Genomic DNA, 24983 nt, shown 5'->3' with positions numbered 1-24983 from the left:
GCTTCTGCTACGCTGGCTCTGACAGCACTGCTGCCACGGCGGCTGATTCTGGCCAAACCTAGATCTTGCCGAAGCCAGCCGTGGTAGCAACGCTCTTGGCGGCAGAGGCGGAGCTTGCGCTGGCGATGTTCTTGCCCTTGAAGTTGGACAGGAAGCTGGTGGTGGCGGAGCTGAAGCTGCCGGAGGAGCCGAAGGCGTTGGCCTGGCAGACACGGCCAAGGTAGGTGGAGCAGATGGCGTTAGTGGTGGTGTCGGGAGCGGTGAACAGCGAGCCGGAGATGGGGCTCAGGACGGGGGCGGGGACGTTCTGGAAGACGTTGCCCTCGGCCAGGATCATGGCGCCGGAGTCAACCTCGAAGGCGTGGCTGGAGGACGAGTACCAGTAGTTGTTGACGGCGTGGAGGAGGGTGTTGCCGGCGACCTTGGGGCCACGGCCGGAGGTGTGGTGGATGTAGTTGTTTTTGAAGGTGACAAGATCAGCGGAACCAGTGAAGTACAGGGCCCAGTAGTGGTTGTTATCGCAGGTGGCGGACCAGGTAGAGGAACCGTCAATCTCGCAGTTGGAGATGGTCACACGGTTGGAGGCAGAGTTACCGAGAACGATGTGCTGGCGGCCGATGAGGGAAGTCTAATGTGGAGGCTACGTGAGTATATTGCCAGTATATTCCAGAGTAGAGTTATCTTACCTTGACGTGGTCAATCCAGACCAAGTCAGTGCCATCCAGAGTGATAGCATCACCACCCCAGACGTAGTGTGGGTTCAAGTTGGTAATGTGGATGTTCTGGATGATGACGTTCTTGGCACCGTTGGCAATACGGAGACCCTTGCCCTTGATGACACCGGCGCTGCCGCTACCAAGGATGGACTTGTTGGAGCCGACGGTGATACCTGCGATACCAGCGTTGTTGTAGCTGACACTGGCCTTGGGGGAGCTGGCCTGATAGTTGTCGCACCAGCTGTCCTTGTTGATAGCGAGCTGGCACAGGGAGCCAGTGCCCCAGGGGGCGCAACCAGTGCTGGTGGTGGTGCCCTCGCTGCTGGTGAAGTCGAAGGTCTTGGTAAGGACGATGGTACGCGCGGAGCTGTCACCCAGGTACGAGACCAGCTCGGCGGTGGTGGATGGGTAAACAGCAGCGGCGGAACCACCTCCGGTAACGCCCTTGGCGAAACCCTCAGCAGCACCGGAGACTGAGACGGCCGAAACGGCGCTGGACAAGAATGCCGCAGCAGTGGCAATAGTGAACTTCATATTGACGTTTGGATGACTGAGAGTCGTGCAAAAGAGGGAAGAGACGAAACGAATGTGTTAATGAATGTAAAGATCTGTTCAAGAAAAGAGAGACAAGCCGTTACAGGCGTGGGTTGTGGGATGCAGAACTCTTCTTCTCTTCTTGGGAACGGGGGCTGTACGGCGTTTTGTATCCCACGGCCCTCTTTGCCCTTCAACAATCATAGTCCTCACGATCCATTGACGCGTAGTGCTGCTTTGCCAAGATACCAAGACTCTCATTTCTCTCCCAGGACTTCGCCGTTCAGGGTACAAGGATCTCAGGATAAGCTGTCCACAGATGGAGTCCATCAATAAGATCAACTCCATCAAGCTTAACTTAAACCCAATGGAGAATAAGCAGTCACATCACGGGCAGACGAGCCGTCAGTCGTTCGCTTCTTACCGAACTACCGGTCCCTAGAAGAGCGCTAGAAACCCTGGCGGCGGTTGTTCGTCCCATATTTAGTTAAGCGACATATATATCCGAGACTCATGAGGCTCCGCTGCTTGCTGTGCTGTCGCTATCGAGAGCCTGCATGCAATACGTACCGGTGCTCATGTCCGATGAGCCACAAAGGCGACATCCCTACAGTCTAGGGTGTCCCTGGCTCGAGGTGACGAACGCCCAAGTCCCATGCCGAGGCACGCTTGGAGATTTTGCTCCAATGAGAAGCGTACAATGCAAGCTCTATGTTCCTGTTCTGGTAATCGGTATTCCTGACATACAGCTCTTCGACGTGCATTGAAAACTAATTATAATTTCCGTCTGTCTACGACTCGATACATGCAGAGTATGTTCTGTGCATTGAAGAGCAATAAGAAAAACCAAACAAAAGAGTTTCCTCCATTGCTTTCCTCAATGCAAACATTGCCAGCATGACATGATTTTGCTAACGGGTTCCCGTTAGCCATATCGATAGGTGGATCTTCCGGCAAATTAGAGGGGCTCGAAACGTCAAACTGGCACCAACCATCAGCTGGCCCTTGCCAAGTCTGGACGGCACGGGTTCCCAAATGTCAGCATTTTCATCGAGTTTTTCCATCAGCGACGGCTGTTTCGATTTGAGGTATCATTAAAGCGATCCAGGCTTTTGGTAGCGTCAGTCCCTTTTTTCTGTTATGGTTCTCGCTAGATTGCGAGATTAAGCTCCCGTCTTGCCACTCTGCGACCCGGTTATACTATCACGGGTTATGTAAATCCAAAAGAGTCTCAATCACGCCGATCCACCTCTATAGTCCAAATCCGCTGTGTAACGGTGAGGCTTTCAACGGCCTCCAATTCGCATGATCAAATGTGTGGATTCAATCATCCTCTCTATAGTGTATAATCAACTGAGTGGGCTTCGTGAATAGGAGACAAGCTACGCCGGTTATCATTGTCGTGCGGATTGTTCGCTGGCAATGCTGTCAACGCGAGTCAGGCAGATTGCTCAGCATTGAGCTGAAAATCGTAGAGGCAGAAGAGCTCTGTAAGAGCGCACATACTTTTCATTGCTCCTGATCTAAATGTTTTAAGTTCCTGCAAACACGATGTAAGTATATCACCAATTAAAATCCCCTAGCAAGAACCTGATATGTGTAAGTATCCCATAAGTCAACCATAACTTCACATCTAAAAGCACTAGGGATAGAGTCCTGGCTCAGTGTTGTAAATCGCCCAATCCATAAGTTACCAATGTAAAAATGTCCATGCGTCAGTCACGGCCCACCTCCGAAAACGCCCTCATTTTTACAAAATATCATGCCATCTTCTCGATCTTCTCCACTTCCCATAAGAATTCTTTGCCGTAGTCGTTGATGGCTCGGATGCAGAGTTCCATCCTGTGCTGTTAGCCATTTCGGAAATGACCCTCTTCCGTGCTGTAGTTGTTCCTGTTGACCCATCCGGGACATTCCAGTTGAACATCTGGGCAAGTGTCGTGAAAGGTGGATGATCACCGTACGGCACAATGCCAGGCGGCCAGTCGTAGCTGCTGGGACCTGGGTTGGCCGGTTGAATGGGGCCTGATGTAGTGTCCCCTCCACCGTTCGGGCCGGTCATAGGTAACGGTGTTGTGCCTGGGCCCGTACCACCAGAAAGAGTCGGACTAGTCGTAGGTGTTGGGACTGAGGCGCCCGGAGTTGTCCCCTCGCTTGGTCCTGGAGGATTTGTTCCTCCTGGACTGGTGGGTGTCGGTGATACGCCTGGGACAAGAGAGCCGGGCACATTCGGGTTGTTTCCACCCGGACCAGTTGGTAACGTTCCAGGATTGGGCGAAGTCTGGCTTCCGTTGCCTCCACCTGAGCCGGTTGAAGTGCCACTAATTGAACTGGAAGAAGACTGTCTTCCAGGAGCTGTTAAACTAGCCTGTCTGGAGCTTGACAGAGTAGCCGAAATACCAGGGCTCGTGGGTGTTGCAACACCAGGAAGTGAAATTGTCCCTTGAGTGAATGGCTGTGAGGGAGCAGGTCCTACCGGAACCCCTGATGATGGGAAAGGTGGCACGCCAGGCGGCGTGGGTGAGATTCCGGCCCCAGGAGGCGGTGCTTGGATGCAGTTAGGGCCTGATGAACCAGGTGTACATGTGGGTATTTGTCCTCCGTTGGGGACAGGACCGCTTCCGTTGGGGACAGGACTTGTCGGATTACCTCCATTCCCACCTGGAGGCGCGGAGATACAGTTGATCCCCGGTGAGCCAGGTATGCAGGTTGGAAGCTGTCCCCCAGTGGGATTTACGCCGCCTCCGTTTCCACCTAGAGGTGTGCTTCCGCCTTGCCCACCGGGACTGTTGGGCGACAAAGGATTATTTGGATTTCCGCCCCCAGGAAAAGTTGGGCTGGGACCAATACCTCCTGGCGACGTTTGAGTCTGCTGACCAGGAGTGATCCCATTCCCTCCGTTCGAAAACGTCGGTTGGATATTTGGGATGCTACCTCCAGGTAGATTCGGACTCGTTCCTCCATTAGGGATTGTATTGCTCGGATTGCCCGGGATTCCCGGGTTTAAGGGACCTACACCTCCGGGAGTGGTGCTGGGATTTCTGCCTGGAGGAGTTATATTAGGGTTGTTGCCCCCAGGAAGACTTGGGCGAGGAGCAACGCTTTCTGGTGATGTAGGGCCTTGTTGACCAGGAGCAACGCCACCTGCTCCATTTGGAAAGGATGGGAAAGTGCCAGGGCTTCCACCACCCGGTATGTCTGTAGTGGACCCAACATTCGGGCCTGTGATGCTTGGATTGCCTCCGTTGGTCCCAGGATTTGGAGGACCAACGCCGCCAGGCGTGGTACCTGGATTTCCAATGCTTGGACCAGCCGGAGAGGGGCCAATGCCTGGTCCGGTCGGGGATTGTCCATCAGGCGTCCCAGGATCTTGGCCGCTGGGAAAGCTAGGGAAAACAGTTCCTCCAACCGGCATCGTGGGAGTCTGTTGGCCTGGCCCGACACCACCTACGCCGTTTGGAGATGATGGTGACGTGTTCGAGTTGCTACCATTGGGCAAAGTTGGACTAGAAATGGCGTCGGTTGGCGATGTTGAACCCTTGCCAGGAGCCGTCATGCTTGCGCCGTAGGGTCCACTAGGGGATGTTGTACATTGAATCTGGGGGCCAACTCCGCTGGGAAGGCTTGCTTGTGGTTGAACACTCCGCTCACCGAATTGACTGATCAATGATGCTATGTTGGCCCCCGAAGTGGGACCCACAACGACATCCTGTGTGACAACGCTCTGCTCAACGCCGCCAAAGACAAGTTCAACGATGGTAGGTGCTGGGCGTGGGTTTGGGTTTGGTTGCTCGCCGATGGGTGCCCAGCCACGTGCTACCCCGTCAGGGGTGTAAGTTAGAAGAGACCAGTCACTACCACATGCTTGTGAGGTATCACCTGTGCAAGGAGACATACAGGCAGCATCTCCAAGTTTCTGGGTTCCGTTTAGAAACATGCCGCAGAAACATTTTTTGCCGAATGAGGTTGCTGCGATCGTGTAGCCATTGACGATACAGTGCCGTACACATTTCCCATTCTCGACCGGTCCAAAACTTGTCTCGGGTGTGAAGTCGAGAACAGGAAATCGAGGCTGATCGCCCCAACAGCCAGAGTACGTCCATCCATTGGCAGGATTCATGATGGTGGGTAGTGCATTTGCAGGTTGAGGAGCAATTGTATTGCTTGGTAGTTGTCCAGTTGAGAAAAGAGGAACGATAGTAACCGTAGTTTGGACAGGAGACACAGGCGACATGAGGCCACCTGGGTTCGGAGCCTGTCCACTACCTCCTGAGCTTGTACAGGTGCCTGCACTCTGTCTAGGGACACAGAACCAGCCACCGCTGCAATGAGCACAAGGCCAGCCAAAGCACCCATTTGGACCAGATTGCGCAGGGGTCTGGGGGGGCGGGCAGAACCAACCGTCAACACAATCATCACAAGTATAGCCTGAACCAGGACAGGGGCCTGTGCCAGATTGCGCCCCGGGCCACGAGCCCGAGGAAGGAGGCCAGGTAGGGCAAGGCGGTTGTGCCGGGCATGGTATATAAACGGAAGCAGTAGTAATTACAGTCGTCGTAGAGCCAGGCCTTGATACGATGTTAGTTACAACAAGCAGCAACCCTTTAAAGAGGCTTACAAGTAGACTGTTTGCGGCGATGCCACCCCATTGCCAATAGTCAGAGTTGATGTAAGCGTGACAGATACAGTGACAGCTGAAACACCACCATCTATTGTTGATTAGTTAACTGACTGGAACTATTAGACGCTGACGCAAATTGATCACTTACTGCCAGGAGCACCCGTTGAAATTTGCCCAGAACCGGTATTCGAACCACCATTTGACTGACCTGTTGGAGTCGGCATGTTACCACCACCTGTCCATGATCCATTTGGACCGGTGCCTTCAGGAGGGAGAGGAGCTGGCTCACCAGAAGTGATTTCGGTTGCACCCGGGATACCACCGTTGCCTCCTGCTGGTGCTGTCTGAGAGGCGCCATTGCCACCATTTGGCACCGACCGACTATTTCCAGAAGGATTGGCACCCGAGCCAAGTTCAGTTGTTGCGGCGCTGGTTCCACCAGCCGGGGCAGTCTGCGAAGCACCACTACCACCGTTCGGCACAGATTGCCCGCTCCCTGAAGGAGCTCCTGGCCCTGGTGCTGTTTGAGAATCACCACTACTGGCAAGAGTAGTTGACTGCCCATTCCCAATAGGGTTTGAACCAGCTCCAGACGCTGTTTGTGAAGCGCCGTCACCTCCATCAGTTCCTGATTGTCCGCTTCCATTAGGGATTGAGCCTGAGCCGGGTGCCGTCTGGAAGGGACCACTTCCACTCGCTGGTGAGGTTTGTGGGTTTCCGTTGCCATTTGCAGGACTAGAGCCACCAGTGCTTGCTCCTGCATTTGTTTGCGAAGCGCCATTCTCTGGCCTAGTTGGGCTGGTGCCTCCAGAAGCACTGCCTTGAGCACCAGTACTGGGGAACTGACCTGTTTGACTAGCGCCCGAGCTTGTTAGTATTGGAATGCTAATGGGCTGAGCAGCAGATGCAGTGGTAGGTTTGTTGCCTGTGACTATCGGGCTGGGTGGCGGCAGTCCAGTGTCCGCGGATGTTGCTGAATCTATATATGTAGGGCTGAATGATGTGATTGAAGCCATATCACCACAAACTCCAGTGACGGTAGTGAGAAGACCATTGACCAGCTTGACAGCTTCGCAAAGGTTTTGGTCAATGATGGATGCCACCATGGCCACAGGGCCGCCACTGGCAGCTAGAATTGAATTGAGACCTACAGTAACCAATGATTTGACATTGTCTAGTAAATCAGCTGGGACGACATCTGCGACCTCTCCGACGACATCATTGATGATGTTGTCAATTGTCCCCTCAAGGTTATCCAGCAGTGATCCCGCGTTGGCGAGAGCTCCATCAGGGCTGAGGACATCAGATTCAACTTGAGCGGCAAGAGTTGCAACCTCAGCGGCAACACTCTGGACCTGACTCAACACTTGGTCGGCGGCTTTGGTCGCTTGAGAAACGACATCATTGATAACCGTGGCCAGCGGGAGGTTGGCTGGGAGGAGTTTGGTGGCTCCACGGAGCAAGCCCGAAACGCCAGCTGCTATCCAGTCGCTTGCATCTTCTGCAACGGTAGAAATACCTGCGGGATTCAAAGCTACCCCTCCAAGGTCAGGAAGAAGGGGTATACCAGCTCCGCCGTCTGCTGCAACGGTCGGGAGAAGAGAAGGTATGTTTGGAATAGCTGGAACCAGGGTTGCGAGCGGGGCAGCAGCCAGTGAAGTGATAACACCAACAACGTTAGGGTTCAGCTTGGACAATACACTTGGTAGGACCTTGCCTGGCAGGATGCCGCCGGGTCCAAGAAGGCCACGCCTTTCCAATTCAGCTGGGAGGTATGCGTTGAGTAGATCTCTATGCTTCAATGTTGGTGTGGGTTCAGTTGTGTCACTGCGTGGTCGGAGTTCGAGAGATGGCCGTGTGATGTTACTGCGTAACTGCAGTTCGGGAATGGTAGAGTCGTTGGCAAAAGGCCGTTTGGCGAAGCACAAGTGGAGCATGACATAGAATGCACAGAGTCCTGCAACGACAAGTAACCTCCTTACCCCCATCTAAGGGGCTGCCGAGTTTGGCATCGTGCCGGTGTGTGGTGTTGTTGGGCGAGGATTGAGGCCAAATGATCTAGCAAGCGACGAGAACGATAATCCCAACAAGTAAGGCGGAATTTATCTTCAAATGAAGAAACCAAAGAACTCCCAAGACGTTCAACATTAGGCCAAAAGTCAAGTCCAAAACACCAAAAGTTGTAGTGCGATGGCAGATGACAGCAGACAAAAGAGTGAAATGAAGGTCTGTGAAGAGATTGGAGACTGGAGGTAAGAGATCATGTCGAACACGGCAAAGTGACGCTCACCTAAGTGAGGTTGTTCTTGCCCTTTCATTGTTTTGAATGTCTATGTAGGTGGCAGCAGGAAAGTCCTATCCATGTGGGAAGTGCACATCTGGCAAGCTCAAGGCAGACTTACCGAAGAGCTCGACTTGTATTCTACTTTCCGAAAGAATGCCCGATTCCGACCTTTGTTGGCCTGCAGGTTTGGTGGTCTCGAATATCCGCTGCCATATAATTCGCAAATGCGGATGCACACACTGCACATTCAATCTGTCCATTTCAAAGTCCGGGATGGAACCCCCCAATCTCCGAAAGTTGAAAGCACAGCACAGTCTACAAGAAGAAACACGTAAGAGGGAGATTAGTCAACTCGAGACCAAATGTCTCAATAGCTTCTTGATTTTTTGCTAGCCTCATGCCCGAAAATCCCTTTGACGACCTTGGCTCACCCTAGCAGTCATCTTATCATGCATGCATTATATGATCAAAAGACAAAAGACGCCCGAAAAAGCCCGAAAACCATTCCAAATGTCTCTTAGTATCTCTTGCCCTCGCGGAGAGTGTCGGCGAACTCCTCGAGCGGGGATCGGATCAGCTTAGTCTCCTTCCACAGTTCGGGGGTCAGGAAACCGTAAGTGTTGGAGATGGCAACGAAGGTAGCCTTGAGGGTGTTCTCGAGGGTCTTGGTGGATCCGGAGGAGGAGGTGTAGGCATCCTCGATACCGGCAAGCTGGAGGAGACGCTTGACACAGGGCGAGGCGACGATCTGGGTACCACGGGGGGCAGGGATGAGCTGGAGAAGCGCATGTTAGTATTATTGATCTGGTCTACTAAAGGATGTAGCGGCAGCCGCAGCCGCAGCCGCAGCCTCAGCCTTAGGGGTTGTGATTGTACATACTCTGACGGTGACGGAACCGCACTTGCCGCTCTCCTTGACGGGCAGGGAGTGGGGAAGACCAAGGTTGGTACCCCAGTAACCACGACGGACGGGGATGACGCTGAGCTTGGCAATGATGATGGCGGCACGGATAGCGGTAGCAACTTCCTTGGAGGTCTTAATACCGAGACCGACGTGGCCGTCGGAGTCACCAATGATGACAATGGCCTTGAATCTGGTACGCTGACCGGCACGGGTCTGCTTCTGGACAGGCTTGATCTGTAGTGAGAGCGAAGGTGTTAGCGCCTTAAATTTCATTTCGGGGTTGCTGTGATTGCGTGTCGTAACAGGGTCATCAACCGCAGGCCAAAACGAAATGACAAAAAGATTCAAGCGATCATGTATGAAGCCTGCGCTTTGCGCTTTGCGATCCATGTGATGCGCCTTTCCTTTTTCTTATTCTGTATAACGTACCTTCATGACCTCATCCTTGAGCTTGGGCAGGAAGAAGTCGACGATCTGGTACTCCTTGATGGGGAGGGAGTGCAGGTAGATCTCCTCCATGGACTTGATCTTGCCAGCCTTGACGAGACGGCCGAGCTTGGTGACGGGTTGCCACTCCTTCTCGCCGCTGTCCTTTCCACCGCGACGGCCACGGCCACGGCCACGTCCTCGTCGGTCACCACCACGGTCGCCTCGAGAGCCGAAGCCACCGCCTCGTGCACCACCAGCACCACCGGCGGCACCACCGGCACCACCACGGGGAGCAGCGTCAGCCATGTTGTCTGAAATGAATTTCCGGTTTCGTGAAAGGCAATCGAAATCGGGTCGACCCTGTCGTAAGAGAATTGGCTGTCGTGTCGAGTCGGGGGGGGTTAGTAACGCAACAGGTCGTGATGCTTTTTGGTGGGATGGAGCCTCCAAGGAACTTTTCGGGCAAATTCAAAAAAATTGACAGCCGGCAGATCGGTGTGTGCAGACTGTCGACTCTGAAGCCCTAACGTTTGGGGAAGAGGCCCGAACAAGTTAGTCTGGGTGGGTTGCCAGCTTCCTATGTAGTGGGGCTAAATCTGTGACTTGAAAGGCCCGTGCGTAGTACGTGCACTATCTGGATGTTTGTATGGTACATGGTACACATTATTATAATCTAATCGTTGAGGATATACATATCCACTTGCCGATTACACTTCATTGGACCTGCAGGTCATGTATGGCGGTATTCAAATACAAGTCACTGGGCTTATTAGAACCAGAAAGCACCTATTCACTGGCGAGTGTCCCAAAAGTAGTTGCAGTTGCTATACTACAATGCATTTCTGAAATGTTTGTGAAGGCATATCTCATACACAGGCATTCTTAACTCGACAACTGCGCACGCGCCAAGGTCCCAGGAGAGTTTTATTTCGGCTCAGTTCCATTCACGCATTTGTATCAGAGACTCGACTCGCTCCGGTTTCTATCATTATGGTACGACTTTTATAAACAGCCCTAGCCGGGACATCACCACCCGGTCTCGACAATCTGAACCCTGTACGCCTCCATGGAGAGTTGCGAAGAAAACGTCCAAATCCCATCATGCAAAAACGCGCGCAATAAAAGATGCTGCTTAATCATAATAACTCCCCAGAAAACTCAAGAAAGGAGGGTATCACATCATTGCATCAACCAGCTTCCGCTTCTGTCCTTGCTTCTGCTCACTGTCAACTACCTCCGTCTCCATGAAATTCCTTTTTTTTTTTTCCCCCATTACTCGACGTCCTTGATAATCAAGTTGTCCGAGGGCCTGACTCTCTGGGCCCACTCGCTATAGGAAATGGTTAGTTATTTGTGCTGTAAAGTCAAGAATGTAATCTGTGACCACTTACGTCCAACTACCATCATACACCCTTCTCTTGTCGGAAGAACCGTAGCCAGCCTCCTCCAGGGCAGTCTCAATCACCACAGCGGTAACACCTGTGCCGCAGCTTGTGATGATAGGCTTCTCAGGGTCTACGCCCTTCTCTTCAAACAACTTCCTCAACTGTTCCTTGGGCAGGAAAGCCTTAGTCTTGGGGTCAAGTACGGCGTCGAAAGGAATGTTAATAGCACCGGGCATGTGGCCGGAAGACAGTCCTGCCCTCGGCTCAGGTGCGGCACCCGTAAACCTGCCTGCTCCTCTGGCATCCAATATTTGCACACCCTCAGAGCCCTCCTTGTTGGAGTCCTTTGCTATCTCCACCACCTCCTCGAAGCTAGCAACTTTATCATCCGGGCTCAGCTTGGGAATCGGATACGCGCTGCACTCGACACTGTACAGCTCACCGGATTCTGTCGGGAAACCCTCCTCAACCCAGAGCTTGAAGTTGTTCAGAATGTGAACATTGGCGTGTCCGAAAACCCTGAGTGTCCAGCCTACCCTCGGCGCACTAAAAATGCCTTGCTCCTTCGAGTCGTACACCACAACAGTATCCTCTTTCCTGATTCCGAGCTCGCTCATGGCGGCAGCAAACTCCTTGGCACTGGGGAGCATGTGCGGGTACTCGCTGTGCTTATCCTTGACCTTGTCGACGTCGAAGAACTTTGCCTTGGGAATTCGCTGCTTGATAAACGTATCGATACCCTTGCGCTCATCGTTGGGGAGAAACCAAGATGCACACACCGGAACGACTCGAGGTTCTGAGTTGATAGGAGAAGGGGGGCTTTTCTTGAGAGCTTCGGCAAGCTCCTTCGGCGTAACAAGGTAGGACGATAGATTGCGACGCGACTCCATGATGCCGAGTTGTGTTTGACAAGTTATGAACTTAGAGCGTCTGGACAGGACCGCTCTTGAGGAACGGAGGAATGTGACGGACACCATTGCTTTGTATATCTCTCAGGATGTTCCTGAGGTAGCAGCTTGTGGATCCAGCTAATGTACGTTGTGAGGAGTGAGCTCCGGCGCTCGGCGGATGCTACTGATAACCACAATTCCGGCCGGATGACGTGCTCGGCGTGCTCGGAGGGGATCTAATGCTCGGTCGGTTGTGTTGTTCTTTGACGGCCAGAAGAAAAAGAAGTCGAGGGTTGGAAGCTTGTGAGCCACAGGACCTGGAGCTGATATCAAGCCGGAAGCTGGCAAGCTGGAAAACGTGAGCTTTTTTATAAGGAGCACAAAGGCTGCGGGGTACGAAGTAGGGAAACGATGATTAGTATCGCCAGTCGCAAGGCTGTCCAGGTTGTGAAGCAAATATCTTGTGTGCTGGTTTTCAAGGTCAATTGCGATCGTGCCGCGAGGTTGGTGGTGACTGAGCTTTGAAAATGCGAAAGCAGTGGCCCGATAAGCGGATTCCTTCAGTTCACCTCCAGCCGTTGATGTTGATAGCGGGTGGAGTCCCCGGGTGGTTGGCATGGATCCAATGCGAATTCAAGTGTTAGCGCATTGGCTGATTGATCGCTATGTATTTATGTGCTTTTATTTTATTTCGTCATGTTTCATTGACTTTTATGCAACACTCAACGCTGTTTGGTGCATTCGGACATTGACTCAAGGGCTTATTGACGACCTGACAAGCACTGCGCCACATCCTATCAACGCGAGTCTTCTTCGAACCAGCAATCCGAGGCAATGAAAGTCAAGATCAAGAAGTGGAACGCTGTCGCGACATGGCGATGGGACCTACCAGAAGATGATGTCTGCGGTATCTGCCAGGTCCACTTCGACGGAACATGTCCGACTTGCAAATACCCTGGGGATGATTGCAGTCTCTGTGAGTCACAAGGTCCTTCCTGTGTCTGACGCCCGATGTATCTCATGCTAACAACCATCCTAGTATCGGGGAAATGTGGTCACAACTTTCATATGGTCTGTGCCGGCTCAAGGCATAACCACCGTAGGTGACATGGCCCGCTGACATTTCAAAGCATTGTATCATGGAATGGATCAAGCAAGACTCTTCCAAAGGCCAATGTCCCATGTGTAGACAGAGTGAGCCCAGAGCTGCACATACTCCGATCTGAGCTGTACTGATTAAGCGTGCAGAATTCGAATGGGGCCCAGAAGCTGGACTGCATCAGCAACAAGAGGAGGAGGAACGGCAGCGCGGATCCGAAGACTGAACACTATTGGCCACCGGAGACTTCGAAGCACTATCAATATGCTTTACACAACGAGAACCAGTTGGGGCCTACGAGATGATCGAGTCCGGTGAGAGTCTACGAACGACAGCATCCTTAACAGGAAAGAAGAAAGTTTACCTGCTTTTGCCGCCAGAATGCGATGCCTGCGGCCCATAAGCAGCGAAAATACAGTCTCAGGAGGACGACTAAGTAAGGCGACGGTATGAGGGCTGGCACGCCCCATTCGGTATACATAACCCGGCGGAGGAAGACCGATATTGGTTGTGAAGAAGATTGAATTGGCGGATCGATAACAATTTCCTGAGCGGTGGCACTACTTCCGCAGACTACAACTCACGAAAGTCTGGAATATTGGCACCGAAAAATACCAGGCAGGATGTATTTATGAAAGACTTTTTTTTTTTTTTTTTTCAAAAAAAAGGCACCTTGAAGTGATCAATAACGCCTCAAGTACCCCACATCCAAGGCACCCTAAGTAGCATGCCCCCTCCACACTCCACGTGGGGCAAACGCCGATTAGATAGAAGCTCCGGGTGCTCAGGTGTCACGGTCACGGTCACGGCGGAGGTTGCAGCTGATCACGGAGCTCTTCTAAAAGCTCGTTCTCCAAGCTCTAAGGTTAGGTCACTTTACTTCATGTAGAGTCATTGTCTCCTGCAGCAGCCTGCATATGCGTGCATTTGAGTGCCTGCGCTTGCGCCTGTGCCTACAACCAACGAATGCGTTACTCTATTGAATTGCCTTACACGTCAGATCTTTCATCCATCCATCCCATTCAATTATTCTCAACAAATACCCACTCCCCTGTATTAATGGTTGTCATTCATCCTCTTCGTCAAGATTGACCACCACGATGCACCTTCCCATTCCAACAGCCTCACGTCTTTTAGCCTCCTCCCCGCCCGCCTGTAGGTCCTCATCAATAATACTCTCCCAGTCAGACAGTTCCTCATCATGACGGATCCCCAACAACCCCCCAGCGATTATCTCCAGACTTCCGCCGACGTTCAAGCGCCCGCGTCTGAGTCCCAACAGCCGCAAACGCCTCCATTCCAGCCCATCTACACACTCGTGAACAACACGTCAACCCGGACAACGCATCATCCGCAGGTACACTACATTTTCTCCGACGACGACCCAGACGTCCTCACCCAAGCACTATCCCAGCAGCACCATGCAAACCTAAACGAATCAGCCTCGAGCCCTGCCCCTGATCAACGTGCCATACTCCTAGACTTGTCCCAAGGCAAAGATGGCGCCTACAATGTGTCCTGGGCTTCTAGCTTATCCCCTTCATGGGCTGTCCTCGACGCTCAGGTCACCCGAATATCACCGCCGTCGTCCGATAACGGAGGCAATGGTGATGGTATCCCCAGTCCAAACAAGAAAAGGCCGGACCGTTTGATGCTCCGCATAGAAGGAGTTGATGGAGGTTCCTTGGCATCGTCGGGCGAACTCAAACTTCCCAGCGAGAGAAGCGGTCACGGCTCCGGATCCGGCAGTGGGAGCCACAGCGGACAGAAAACCACTGAGGTGGAAGACTACAACAAACTGGTTGCGGAATTTGAAAACAGGATGACAATGCTGAAAAAGGTCGTCGACACGGGTGAGGAGAGGAGGAATAAGCTCTCTGAGCCCGTCGAGGCCGCCACGGAGGAATCAGACCAAGCCGACAACGCTGCTGCTCCCACGAAAACAGAAGCCTTGTCGAGGTCTGTCGATTCTGGTTAGATTCGCCAAATGTTGGAGCTCTCTATACGTTAGCACGGCCGGGGTTTTGCGATGCTGTCGTCTACCCAGTTGTCATCGGAATCTCTACGCCCATTTGGACAGGTATCGAGACACCTTCGGGCACCGGCGCCTCCATGCTGCTACCATTGCGCGATTTGAAGGAAGAGCGAACCAGCTTGATCAAAGTGATTGAGTAGTTAAGCACCCCTATCTTGCATGTCACTTTGAGCATGAACATCAGAGCTATCGGCAGGCAAGTATACCAAGGGGAAGAGGCGTGGTTACAGAAATTTTTGGGATTTACATCACGATTTAACGAAGACTGGACATCAAAGATCGCATGAGGATACGACTAGAGACATGGATATAATACGAAGAACTCGGCACTTACTCCGGCTAAGCTTCCTACAGGTACTTTCCGTGCCGTGACCTGGACTGTAGCTTATCTACGCTTTTCACCATCCTCCCGAATTTCGCCGTGAACAGAAATTGATCCTTCTGTTGTTAGGTCAAGCAACCAGCAGTTCCAGCTCTCTATCCTGACTCATGGGTTCCCCCACACCGTTTCCAACGTCGCCCACCCAAGTATCCGCCTCGTGATGCCTTCGCCAGTAGAGTAGTGACAGACAGACAGCATAGTTCTTCAATAGAACGTACATTACAACTACAACCTGTATCAACACACAACGGCACTAGTGGTTTAGTGGTAAAATCCATCGTTGCCATCGATGGGCCCCGCGTTCGATTCGCGGCTAGTGCAATACATATTTTGCCCCTTTAGTCAACCTCGTATGTTGCTAAGTCGGGACGTTAGTGAGGAATTTTGTGTAAGAAGAATTATGCCGCAGATGTGTTCAGCACGACGTTCTTAAGTACAAGTCGTCCATGTTCACTTACTCTTCTTGTACTGCGTTTTAAACATCATCAAAGAACAAGACATGACAAGCCTCTATCAGATGCCTCTACCAGCGTTAGAGCAGGCTACGTTTTTGACAACGAGACTCTATCCTAAGCAAAACCAAACACCTGTAGCCGATTCTTGGCCTCAAAGTCAGCTACGCCTTGCAAACACAGCATTTTGATAACGGATGAATTCCTTGGCCATCATGGACTGCCAGCCTTGTGTTCGTGCATTGAAACTTATCCTTTAAATACAGTCTCGGCGGGGGCCCCTCAGGAACAAACATGCCCTCGACATTCCATTATTATTCTTACAGAACAGGCGGAGCATATACTCACTCTAATTTAAGGGTAGCGTAATGTCGTAGTATCAAGTTTTGCATAAGTACCGCACCAACAACTCATGAGGCCACTCTCCACGTTTGTTTTTCCCTCCTTTCCAGGAAGATATATACTTCGGCGTGAGCTGCCACGCGAAAGCCGCGCTCATCAATGTGTGATGCTGAATGTCCAGTTTCTCTATGCCCGACAACGTCCTCGGAGACAATAGCTACGTGCTTCAAATACCTCTTTTTTATTCTTTTTTTTAACTTTTAATTTTTCTTTTTTAAAAAATATATATATATATAAATAATAATAAAATAGAGTCTGTCTTTAGATATCAGTGACATCAAGGACAAGTCAAACCTTCCCCAATGATGTTTCGTACGAGCTGTTCCCAACACAAGTAACGCTGTAAACAGCAGGCACGCCGACGTCTATGTTAGTTCAAACTGCGGTTTCATGCCTCCGACGCGTCAACGTTAACAAACTTTTTGCGAGTGCCGATATGATTAGGTACGGTTCCCAGGACGTGCCATGCACCATGCTCATGCTCGAGATCTCTCAAGAAAATAGTTAAGATCAGCATGTATCTATACACATACATAAAAATCACAAGTCAGCACGCGAATGACAACTTGTGTCCTTAAATATATATGTGTCTAGGCAAGTAATCGCTAAATGTTGCAAGATGGCAATACCTTTCTTCGATCACTCCGACTTCTGCAGGTTCTTACGGCAGGGCTCGGGATCAGCAGGAAATCTTCCGTTGCCGGATTTGGTCTTGGATGTTTTCAGACGAAGGAATGTCTTGTCTTCATCACGCACCAGGCATGCCACGGACTGGAACGGAAAACCATACTCCGTGGAGATTTCATGTCAAACACACTCGATTTGGTTGATTTCCGGCATTACCACACCCATGCCGTATGTAATATTGCATTGATACTGGTTAATTTCAATGTGGGAAATGCAAAGTTTACTGTGCTTCATACGACGAAAGGGCACGATTGAAAAAAGTATCACTATCAAAGCATACGGTGTTCGACTTAAAACCTTACTTTAGAGACGAGCTAATTAACTGCTATGTGACAACGATAAGGTAGCAGCGGCCGAGGGAGGAACGATGGAGGGGAGCAACGCCACGTGCATTCCAGGAACAAAGTTCCAGTCTTCGGTCGCCGTGCCATGAAGAAGAAGAAAAAAATTCGCGACGCGTAGCATAACTTGATACACAGAGGCGCGCACTGAGTTTGAGTTCCGACTAGGACGTGGAGATGTCGCGTGAGAGGCGTTGGGGTTTTATAACGCACATTAGAAGGATGCAGAGCGAATATTAAGGCATTAGTTTAGCCCGTTCGCTAGATTTGGGACCACATGGCATTGCAGCTGCTCCTCCCCACGAATCGTACTCTTGCTAGAGCGTGTCACCGTGATGAATACCTGACATCAGAGGCACCGGGCAACTGAATTTCGACTCCAAGTAAGCCAAAGACAAATGGAATGAATTCGAGAACATGCCATGACATGCGGGAGCATAGCAAAATTCAAGGCAAGTCGAGGTCGCATCATGGGTTACATGACGCGGCGCACTCATGGCAGCCTGAGATACCACATGTTGTTGGATTACTTAGCCAGTACACTTCATCAGATTTAACATCTACAAAACAAAAGACTTCAGTGCAAAATTGTACGAGAGAATTTTAACTCTTTTCATTCCTATTTACGGGGTGCGGCAGAGCAGGCCTGATAAATGTACAGACAATGTCACCACTAACGACGACTAGCCAGTCAAGACATCGCCCTCCAAGCTCGCATGCTTCTTATTACTCACATGCTGCAGCAATATCCTCCAAAGAGAAGTTTGTGTGAGTTGCAGGTCTTTTTATACGCTTGTGTGATTATGCCGATAACCAAAAGTTATCGACGCAAGGCGATACGCCTCTCGGAGGATGAGCCAGATGATGGTTTTCTCAAACTATGTGAGAAAATTTCCTCCCAGAAGCGATAAGAGTTGCCTGTCTGTTGGTGATGATATTATTTCCCGAGAATTCCATCTCGCTTCGGCCCTTCGCCAAAGAAATTGACACTTGAGTGCTCGTTGTCTCCAATCGTCATCAGTTTTTTCCCGTTCTGAAGTATTCCCTTGCGATGGTATCGTCTATGTCGCGCAATCTGCGATGGCTCTTCTTTCTTAGAGAAGAGCCAACATGTGGTATCGGGGAAACAAAATCGCCAAACATGGGAATCGAATTTTTTTTTGGGTGGGGTGTCGCAATCGTTGATTTGTTTTTTAGGCCCTGTGAGGCACTTGATGGGTATGACTGCGGAACAAAAGAAAGAAAATCAAATCAGAAAAACAACGCTATGCCATGGAGATTCCTAATCCGTCAATATATGCAACAATCTTCTTTTTGTCTTCCAATGATACACGTGTCCATGCGATGGCCTTTGAAGGTAATGTCCTTCCTGTACTCTAGTGAGTGGGGAGAATACCCAGCAGAGATTGAATAGTCGTAGAGGGGTGGTTGAAGAATTGATGGCTCTAATGAGCCATCATGTGGCTGCTGAACTCGTAGTGAGAGTAGGCAGTGTCTGGATGCAAAAGGTGTTGCGGTTGCTGTTGTTGAGGCGCATATGCAGCAGCTTGAGTAACCTGAGGGGTTGGGGTGACTGGGCACCTCGGTGGGACATACTTGTTCATGGGATCCACAGTGCCAAACTGGATGCCATCAGGAGTGATGGGTGGCGTCATGTAGCCATCCGCAACACCCATGACTGCTCCGTGGCCTTTTTGAGGTGTGCTGTAAATGTTGCCCGACTTGGAAACCAGGGCTTGCTCGGCCGGGGGTGTTGGAGGTTCTGCCCGGCGAGAAATAGCGGCCTGGTGTGCGAGGAACTCGGCGAGGGTGATGGCAGCTCTCGACATGTTAGGCGCGGAATATTTTCGCGTCAATGTTGCCGATGGCTGACCCAAGTGCTGTAACAGTGTTCGCAAGGTCCCCGACGAAGTTTGATCCCATTCTCCATCGTTGACTTCGGGTCGCTGCAAGATAGCGCGGGCAAGCGCCAATGAAGATCTAGCCATGATCGAAGGCTTGATCGAAACGAAATCTCGGTGGTACAGGGCAATCTCGCAGATGTAGGCAGCCATATGCTCCACCTCACGATCATCACCGTCCTCAGCAACAATCAACTGGCTGAAGAAATCGACAGTGGGGTGACCGATAATCCACTCCAGTGTGTTGAGGACGTGCATTTCCATTTGAGTGAACATGCCTGAGTCATAGAGTCCGCAGCACATGTTATTGAGCTCATTGATTTGGGGAACACGGTCCTTCTTGTCACCGTACTTGGCGGCGATCAACAAGGCAGCGCATCCAACAAGTTGATAGTGCTGCTTGTAGACAACACGCTTTGAGCAGTAGCGGTCTAACAGGTTAACAGTAAGAAAGAGAGTCTCGGGCTGTAATTGGAAGGCGGCATGAGCTTCAATGAGGAAGTCAATTAGGAAGGGTCTCATGAACCACTGGATTTCCCGTTGCATGTCAATCAAGTTTACATCGGGAATTGTCTCATCCTAAAGATTAGGTCAGCTTCAGGTCATTGACATGGCAGAACGGCTTGAGACCAACCTCCATGTAGCACAGGTGCTGCATAATATCCTCGAGATACTCTTCGCTTGCGAGGCGCGACAGCTCTTCGCCAATCATTGCTTGCCTATTACGTGCCAACATCCTGATGTGCTCTTTCGAGTGAAGGCGGGGGAATTGGGGCTCGTCAGTCTCAACGAAGAAGTCGGGGTTGTTGTACGCCATTTTGAAGTTCGAAATGTTCTTTCCGTTCCCAGATCGACGTATGAAGAATTTTGGTGAGGGCCACGATGGTCGTGCTGAAAGAATGATGGATCAGGTTCTCCAGGAATCTTCTCGATTGTAATGAGTGTGAACGTGTGTGATTATTATAACGTGAGTTGCAGTCGGTCAAAAGAGTGAAATCCGAGGCAGCAAACTTCCCGCTTGTATTAGGAATTAATGAGTGTGGTGAACTGTATGTGTTCGCGAAAAAGGAAGGACGGTTGGCCGAAGCTCAAAAAGTGAGATATCTGATATCAAGATGAATACTGGCGAGGAAGGAGCTGTTTGACAAAGGGACGTCAACTAGATGATATGCTCTGCACAAGTTTCAAGTCAGTCCCGGTAACACAACCACTTTAGGAAAAGAACAATTCAATGTTGGCCGACAATAAGATCCACCACCGAGATCAAGACCGCACTGACAGGGCTCAGGCAGGCAAGCGACGGGCGTCTCCTCTAGCAAGACCACATTTGCGGGGGAAGATCAAGTTTCAGACACGAGTCTCCCAGACCGGGTCACGTCGAATATCGGAAAATAAAAAGAGTATCCCTTACCGCCACGATTGACCGTCAGGGAATTAGGTGCTTCCTGCGATTGTTGATGGGAACAACGAGTTAACGAGTCCCAGGGCAAGCGATGGTCGTTGGACGTGAAACGTGAGCGAAGAGGTATACACCGGGAAGCACAGATGTACTGAAGCTACTCGATATCTAGCTGTACATGCAAGTTTGGCATTAGCCTTCAGAGTGTTCACACCTTGTGCATACGTCCCGAGGTATCGACAACAAACATACCTCGACACTTGCACGCTTTTGCGGGCGACAAGTCTTCACAGTTTGACTCAGTTCATGTAGGATGTATCTAATCCTCAGAACCAGTTTCGGACCTGTGGCGACGGGTCCAAAGCTGGTATTTTCCTGGGACAGTTCCACTTGATTACAATGGGCCAAAGTCAGATTCCTGGTACCGCTGGCACGAAGGAACACTGATTCGAATTGCCTGGTCCAGAATTGACGCAATGCAATTGTGTTGTCGGCCAAGGGAGGTGGATGCCTTGCCGAGGAATGGGGTGGGAGGTCTCTGACGGGTGGATCCGAAGGGGGTGGGATTGTGGTAATTGAAAGATTCCTCTCGCCTGAAAGTTGAAGACGGGGAATTCCAGCTCTAATCACCAAAGAGGAGGTCGAACGAAGATGCTGTATTGACTGAAAGCAATTGGAAGAAAGGTAGTCGGTTACCGTGAAGGATTATCCAACTACTTTTATCTTGCTTCAGCTCTTCATCTATCTCACGGCCCTTGTACTGTGCCTGGGTTTAGGGGGTTGTCGGGGCTGCCCAGAATACACTCTCTATCCTTCCCTCCTGCTGTTGAACAAGGAGAACTCGTTGGGGGACGTCGGAGGAGGTAGGGAATGAATGGATCGGATGAGGAGGATGAGGAGAGGGAAGGAGAGGAGAGACGCCTTCAGGTTGGAGGAGGATGTAGGAGAGTAAAAAGGATTGGAAGAGATTGGTTACTGGCACTTTAAGACACACCGGACTGTGCAGACCAAGAAAGCCCACGCAGCAAAGGAGACGCCAGACCAGGGCCTAGGATGGACCCGGCAAGGTCAAGGTACGGGCAGACGAGAGTGAGAGCGTGTGGTAGGTTCTCGGCTACCAGGGGATGGTGCGCTTGGGGTACCTCCGCTCCACGAAGGACGAAGATGGCAGGCTGGGTGGAGACCTTTCCTAGACACTGCTCTGACTGTGTGAAAGCTGCACTGTCGCGCCCTGGGGATTGGAAATCTGAGGCCCGGTTTCTAGTTCGTGACGAGCGGTGCAGGGGGCAGACGGGTGCTAGTCCGCTAGAAGCTACTAGCGGAGCTTTTGCTTGCAATCGAGCGTGCGGGTTCGTCGCGAGCAAGTCATGGATTGATGAGACGATACCGAGACCCAGCAGACATGCACAGTGCGACATTGGTTTACGGGAGGGTTTTGGATTGTGCCTCCAATCTGAGAATAGGTATGGATGATGGATATGGATGTAGCGCAATCCACAATAGGATAGCTCTGCACAGGCGCTCAAGTATGGCTGTAATGAAGCATTAGTTATGGACGACCGCCTGTGTTCTACGAATCCGTAGACATGTCGTGATAGCTATGCTCTATGCATTGTACTCTTCTTCCAACGGCGGCATGCCGGCAATTTGTACTTTGTAGAAATCCACGGGGCCTTCTTTCTACTTGATTATTGTGTAGGTTTCGCGTGTTGATGTTGGCGGACACGGCCGGCTTCTGTCTGCAAGCCTCACCATCGACCACTTATACACCTTGAATCATTGCTGGTTGTTTGTTTGACGAACGAACGCATGAACAAGGCCTCCCTCACCTTGGCCCATTGTGTAGTCTACCTAGCCTATCAGTGGCTTGAAGTATGTAAGGTGCCATGAATCTTCACAAATCGTCAACACCGTCTACAGTATCTATGCACGTAATGCCATGACCCTCTTCGCGCAGTGGAGGTCGTGGGCGGTCACCAAAGCCAGGCCCGGCCGGCCCTTTTGCCGGGCGTCTTGGTAGTTGACGAGACCAAGACCCTTTGTCTCCTCATCAACGCAAAATCTGAAGCGGGGAACAGACCTCATCATGGACCCTATTACCAAATTATTGTCATGATGTTGAATACTGTACATGACGTTTTTGCTTCGACGGGGGAAGAAAAAAAAATCAAAACGAATCGCGGGCCTGCTACCAATGCAAGCTCTTGGGTCTACTTGCGTCCCCCCCCCCCCCCCACTCTCACAAGGGCCAAGCGGTCTACGGAACGTGACATGGCACCACAGTCTGAGCGAGCGATTAAATGGGCATCACGACGCGCTCTGTTACAAGTTCCGGTATTGGCGTAAATTTATTCAGTATGGCAGCGAATCCGGGTTTTGGATCATAACACTAGCGCAAACAATACATGCAAGAGTCGAAGTGACGTTTTGTTCTGTCAAGTATTCCATGGCAGAGTGCCGTGTCCTTTGTGGGGATATGGGGATGTCGTCTGCAATGTTAAGCATTGAGCACTAATTATGCTTTATTAAGTCACTAAACCCATATTTCGGATGCTCCGTACAATGCTTGGAAATATACAGTACGGCATATGCATTTCACAAGTACTGTAATATTACTTACTTACACTAGTCCTTGTGCGTTCCAGCTATTTGACACGACCATTGGCCCCAGAATAGCATGATTCTCATTTATCCCATGGTATGCATCGAATTGAGATCTGGCATACCGAATAAAGTATATGGCGCCATTATCGTGGATACTCAGATCTCACAGATCTTGCCCTGCCCTACGGTTCTTCAGTATGCAATGTCCTGCAGTGTTCTAGATCCAGTGTCGATAGAGCTCTTCAATGCCGATTGATACTTGACGCGAGAGCACGACGTCCATGCACCTGCATACCTTCATATGGGTAGACAGGAGTCAAGGGAGCTGAGTTGCATTTTCATATACAGCGCGCAGTCCCCGGTCTGCGACATTTTACCTAGTAAATCCTTGATACGCTGTGAGATTCGCGACTAATGCGCGCCAGTCACGCTCGATCATCAAACACAAATTCGCGTGTTCATCAGAGGCCCAGGCGATCTTCGTGGCTTTGCTGGATTGAAATACATTTGCTGGGCTGAACGTTGTTCTCCCAATCGTCCTACCTAGTGTGCTGCGAGCATGGGGCCAGGGGCTACTCTAGCGTCGCTTCAGCCCATGAAAACCTGCACAAATGTCAAGGTAACTGGATGGTCAATTCGCGCCAGCAACTCATCTTCCGGCCAATCAATCACTCCAAACGCGTCAAAACACGACATGATGGGAAAATCAATCTATTGTCATGCATGTAATTGTTCGACGACCCAGCCACTGGACTCGTGTCGAACACGCCGCCAATGCAGGCCGGAAAGCCGCTATTAGCTTTCTATTATCCAACAAGGCTGCACAGTTTTCATCCATCTTACCTCAGGCCAGCATTCTATGACCAAACCCGAGGCATGACCGCTTGCTTGCGCACGCTACTATCGCCAATCGAAGTGGTCTGTCTTCACCTCCTCTCTGGCGGCCTGGTGTAAGGTCTTTGTTGCCATGCCTGCTATGCCTGCTCGTCACCTCTGAGCCAAGTATCACTCCCATGCATGCTTCAGGCGAAGCACTGTATGCGACAAGAGGCGGCTTTTTGAGCCACCTAGGGGCACCCAATGCAGTCAGGGCAAAAGTAGTGTTACCAGACTGGTGGATTTGCAGCCTGGCCATCTTTAATGATTGGGTTGAGATTGATTGCTTCAGTGACGCTTGTGCATCCGCTTGCCGTCAGACAACACACCTACACCCACTTGCTCGACGCCATCAGCACTCCTAGAGTTCTATTACAGAGCACTGATAATTGACATGCAGTCAGTTTTTGGTTTTCCGCTTCGGCTCCCTATTGTTACCCCCACATATCAGCACGCGATGGCAATCCCGTTCAATTGAAATGCTGCAAGCCGTCTATCATTGTCACGTCTAGACGCCTACTGCATGCTTGGGAATAAGCAAACAGGGTACTGCTGATCATCAGGTTTGGAGCCACACGCGTACCTGCCGAATGAGGTAACGGCTATTTCAGGTTGCTCTCAAGCCGTCAAACAATTTTATTTTATGTAGGCCATGGTGCATGCGACAGACAGTATCAATTTTGAGCAATTCGTTAGCGGTTCTTTAGATGCATTGGAAAGTTCACAATTGTGAAGCCTTTTCCTCAAAAGAGTCCTCAACTTCGACGCACTAATCGCACTGTCTTGCACCCTTTGGCTTAATGCTTCCTCCGTTCCTTTCGACATCGAACCTTGAGATGTCACTGTCCTCAGTTCAGCAAAGATCCAGAAGCCAGCATGTACGGATGGAAACCGGGTTGAAGTCAAATAGACTGCAATGGCCATCAATGTCTCTCCTGACAACTTAGACAAGCCACAACGGCGTCGACTGAATTCTATACCAGTTTATTTGAGAGCGGGTCATGTCTGCATAGCTTTTATGCCGTAACTTATTTAGCTGTTC

General features: G+C 50.9%; 8 protein-coding genes and 1 non-coding gene across 9 annotated transcripts; 3 read left to right on the top strand and 6 right to left on the bottom strand.

The window, feature by feature from the left end:
• Window positions 1-58: 58 nt before the first annotated feature.
• On the bottom strand, window positions 59-1250 carry BKA67DRAFT_532346 (pectin lyase; the record flags this gene model as incomplete). Its single annotated transcript, XM_046099516.1, has 2 exons — window positions 59-628; window positions 687-1250. 2 exons carry the CDS (start codon window positions 1248-1250, stop codon window positions 59-61), a joined length of 1134 nt encoding a protein of 377 aa, XP_045961352.1.
• Window positions 1251-2747: 1497 nt separating this feature from the next.
• On the bottom strand, window positions 2748-8324 carry BKA67DRAFT_554293 (uncharacterized protein). Its single transcript, XM_046101980.1, has 3 exons — window positions 6020-8324; window positions 5869-5959; window positions 2748-5818 (listed from the first exon to the last, which is right to left on the bottom strand). Exons 1-3 carry the CDS (start codon window positions 7857-7859, stop codon window positions 3001-3003), a joined length of 4749 nt encoding a protein of 1582 aa, XP_045961351.1. The 5' UTR covers window positions 7860-8324; the 3' UTR covers window positions 2748-3000.
• A 174-nt stretch (window positions 8325-8498) lies between these two features.
• On the bottom strand, window positions 8499-9988 carry BKA67DRAFT_554288 (ribosomal protein S5). Its single transcript, XM_046101979.1, has 3 exons — window positions 9489-9988; window positions 9036-9293; window positions 8499-8930 (listed from the first exon to the last, which is right to left on the bottom strand). The coding sequence occupies exons 1-3, from the start codon at window positions 9792-9794 to the stop codon at window positions 8673-8675; spliced, it is 822 nt and encodes a 273-aa protein (XP_045961350.1). The 5' UTR covers window positions 9795-9988; the 3' UTR covers window positions 8499-8672.
• Window positions 9989-10332: 344 nt separating this feature from the next.
• BKA67DRAFT_643162 (Rhodanese-like domain-containing protein) lies at window positions 10333-11763 on the bottom strand (the record flags this gene model as incomplete). The annotated part of the gene is made up of 2 exons (XM_046105819.1): window positions 10333-10818; window positions 10880-11763. The coding sequence occupies 2 exons, from the start codon at window positions 11761-11763 to the stop codon at window positions 10761-10763; spliced, it is 942 nt and encodes a 313-aa protein (XP_045961349.1). The 3' UTR covers window positions 10333-10760.
• Window positions 11764-12597: 834 nt separating this feature from the next.
• Window positions 12598-13088, top strand: BKA67DRAFT_655405 (anaphase-promoting complex subunit 11; the record flags this gene model as incomplete). The annotated part of the gene is made up of 4 exons (XM_046106747.1): window positions 12598-12739; window positions 12803-12834; window positions 12894-12957; window positions 13012-13088. The coding sequence occupies 4 exons, from the start codon at window positions 12598-12600 to the stop codon at window positions 13086-13088; spliced, it is 315 nt and encodes a 104-aa protein (XP_045961348.1).
• Window positions 13089-14063: 975 nt separating this feature from the next.
• On the top strand, window positions 14064-14840 carry BKA67DRAFT_655404 (uncharacterized protein; the record flags this gene model as incomplete). The annotated part of the gene is made up of 1 exon (XM_046106746.1): window positions 14064-14840. The coding sequence occupies one exon, from the start codon at window positions 14064-14066 to the stop codon at window positions 14838-14840; it is 777 nt and encodes a 258-aa protein (XP_045961347.1).
• A 689-nt stretch (window positions 14841-15529) lies between these two features.
• On the top strand, window positions 15530-15600 carry BKA67DRAFT_t62. Its single transcript has one exon. It is a non-coding gene; the product is annotated as a tRNA-Gly (tRNA).
• A 3006-nt stretch (window positions 15601-18606) lies between these two features.
• BKA67DRAFT_655403 (cyclin-like protein) lies at window positions 18607-19879 on the bottom strand (the record flags this gene model as incomplete). The annotated part of the gene is made up of 2 exons (XM_046106745.1): window positions 18607-19641; window positions 19697-19879. The coding sequence occupies 2 exons, from the start codon at window positions 19877-19879 to the stop codon at window positions 18607-18609; spliced, it is 1218 nt and encodes a 405-aa protein (XP_045961346.1).
• Window positions 19880-21444: 1565 nt separating this feature from the next.
• BKA67DRAFT_532340 (uncharacterized protein) lies at window positions 21445-21879 on the bottom strand (the record flags this gene model as incomplete). The annotated part of the gene is made up of 1 exon (XM_046099515.1): window positions 21445-21879. The coding sequence occupies one exon, from the start codon at window positions 21877-21879 to the stop codon at window positions 21445-21447; it is 435 nt and encodes a 144-aa protein (XP_045961345.1).
• Between the last annotated feature and the right edge of the window lie 3104 nt (window positions 21880-24983).

This window comes from Truncatella angustata (assembly GCF_020726525.1).
Source record: "Truncatella angustata strain MPI-SDFR-AT-0073 chromosome Unknown BKA67scaffold_2, whole genome shotgun sequence".
NCBI classification, from domain to species: domain Eukaryota; kingdom Fungi; phylum Ascomycota; class Sordariomycetes; order Amphisphaeriales; family Sporocadaceae; genus Truncatella; species Truncatella angustata.
Note: the sequence above shows the minus strand (reverse complement) of the source record. Positions and strands in the feature narration are given on the sequence as shown.